At 50.1% G+C, this 1,916-nt stretch overlaps 1 protein-coding gene across 1 annotated transcript in view; it reads left to right on the top strand.

Moving 5' to 3' along the window:
- PROSER3 (proline and serine rich 3) overlaps positions 1-1,916 on the top strand; it is a 17,911-nt gene that overhangs the window by 9,127 nt on the left and 6,868 nt on the right. The window contains exon 5 of the mRNA XM_011984847.1: positions 1,539-1,639. Within this exon, the coding sequence (XP_011840237.1) occupies positions 1,539-1,639 (101 nt within the window). The remainder of the gene's footprint in view (positions 1-1,538; positions 1,640-1,916) is intronic.

Raw genomic sequence — 1,916 nt, 5'->3', positions numbered from 1 at the left:
GTCTCAAACTCCTGACCTCAGGTGATCCGCCTCAGCCGCCCAAAGTGCTGGGATTACAGGTGTGAGCCACTGCCAGGCCTAAATTGGGTATACTAATAGTACACCTCCCCTAGGGCTGTTTAAGCTTTCAATGAGTTGCTATCTGTAATGATTTCTAGCAATGCTTCTCACATAGTGACCACTTAGATTTGTAGAATACAGGTTCAGCTGCTGTAACAAAGAGTCCCAAATTCATTATGGCTGAAACAAGATAGAATTTATTCCTCCCTCACCTGCAGTCCAGGCAGAAGCCACCAGGGATGACGTGGCAGCCCATAGTTGAGATGTCAGGGACACAGGTTTCTTCTGTCTTGTTGCCATCCCAACTCTAGACCGTTGCCCTTTCCTTCATGGTGCAAATGGCTTTCAACCACATCAGCTTTCCAGAATCACATTTCACACCCTGTTTGTCAAGAACTTAGTCACGCGGTCACAAGGCTACAAGGGTACCTGGTAAATATAGTCCATAGGAGAGCGGCTGTGTGCCCAGCTAAAAGTTACATTCCTGGTCGGACACAGTGGTTCATGCCTGTAACCCCAGCACTTTGGGAAGCCAAAGCGGGAGGATCCCTTAAGCCCAGGAGTTCCAGATCAGCCTGGGCAACATGGCAAGACCCCGTTTCTACTAAAAATACAAAAATTGGCAGGGCTGCGGTGACTCACGCCTGTAATCCCAGCACTTTGGGAGGCCAAAGTGGGTGGATCACTTGAAGTCAGGAGTTTGAGACCAGCTGACCAAAATGGTGAAACTCCGTCTCTACTAAATTAGCTGGGCATGGTGGCACACATCTTTAATCCCAGGGACTTGGGAGGCTGAGGCAGAAGAATCACTTGAACCGGGAGGCGGAGATTGCAGTGAGCCAAGATCACGCCATTGCACTCTAGCCTGGGCAACAAGAGCAAAACTCCATCTCAAAAAATAAACTAATTAATTACAAATAAATAAATAAAAATACAAAAATTAGCCAAGCATGGTGGCATGCACCTGTGTCCCACCTACTCAGGAGGCTGAGGAGAGAGGATTTCTTAAGCCCAGGAGTTGGGGGCTGCAGTGAGCTATGGTTGCACCAGTGCCCTCCAGCCTGGGTGACAGAGTGAGACCCTGTCTCAAAAACAGTTATGTGACTATATAAGAAAGAAAAGCAGATATTGAGGAATAGCTACCAGGCTCTGCCATGGTCCTTGGTAAACGTTGGTTGCTATGATTATTCTTATTTGGCTCTCCTCACTCTACTCACTTGCTATCCCCTGATGTTCACAGGTATATAAATAGGTTCCGCCAGGCTCAGCCCACCAGTCGAGAGGAGCGCCAGCCTGCAGGCCCAACCCCAGCTGACTTTTGGTGGCTGCGGTCTGACTCGCCAGACCCTAGCAGTCAAAGTGCAGCAGGTACCTCCTTCAGTGCCATCCATCACCCGCACCCCTAAACCTTTGCTGATCAATGCCCCCAGCAGCCACTCCTCCTGGCCCTCATACCCTTAACTGGGGCTTCTCAGCAGGAGCCAACAAACCAGAAGGAAGACCCCATACAGCTGTCCCTACTGCGGCCAAGGCGACCAGTGCATCCCACGCTGTGGCTCCGCTTCAGGAAATAAAGCAGGTGACATCCCCATTCACTCCCTCCCTTGTGTGCCTGAACTGACAGCACCAGCCCTGGGATAGAATTAGATCAGGAGCAGCGGCTCACACCTGTAATCCCAGCACTTTGGGAGGCCAAGGTGAGAGGATTGCTTGAGGCCAGGAGTTCAAGACCAGCTTGGGCGACATGGTGAGATTCTGCCTCTACTTAAAAAAAAAAATTAAAATAAAAGAGCCAGGTGTGGTGGTATGCACCTATAATTCCAGCTACTTGAGAGCCTGAGGCTGGAGGATGGCTT

Source organism: Mandrillus leucophaeus, unplaced genomic scaffold (assembly GCF_000951045.1).
Source record: "Mandrillus leucophaeus isolate KB7577 unplaced genomic scaffold, Mleu.le_1.0 Scaffold274, whole genome shotgun sequence".
NCBI classification, from domain to species: domain Eukaryota; kingdom Metazoa; phylum Chordata; class Mammalia; order Primates; family Cercopithecidae; genus Mandrillus; species Mandrillus leucophaeus.
The sequence above is the reverse complement of the archived record's forward strand: the minus strand, read 5'-3'. Positions and strand labels throughout refer to the sequence as shown.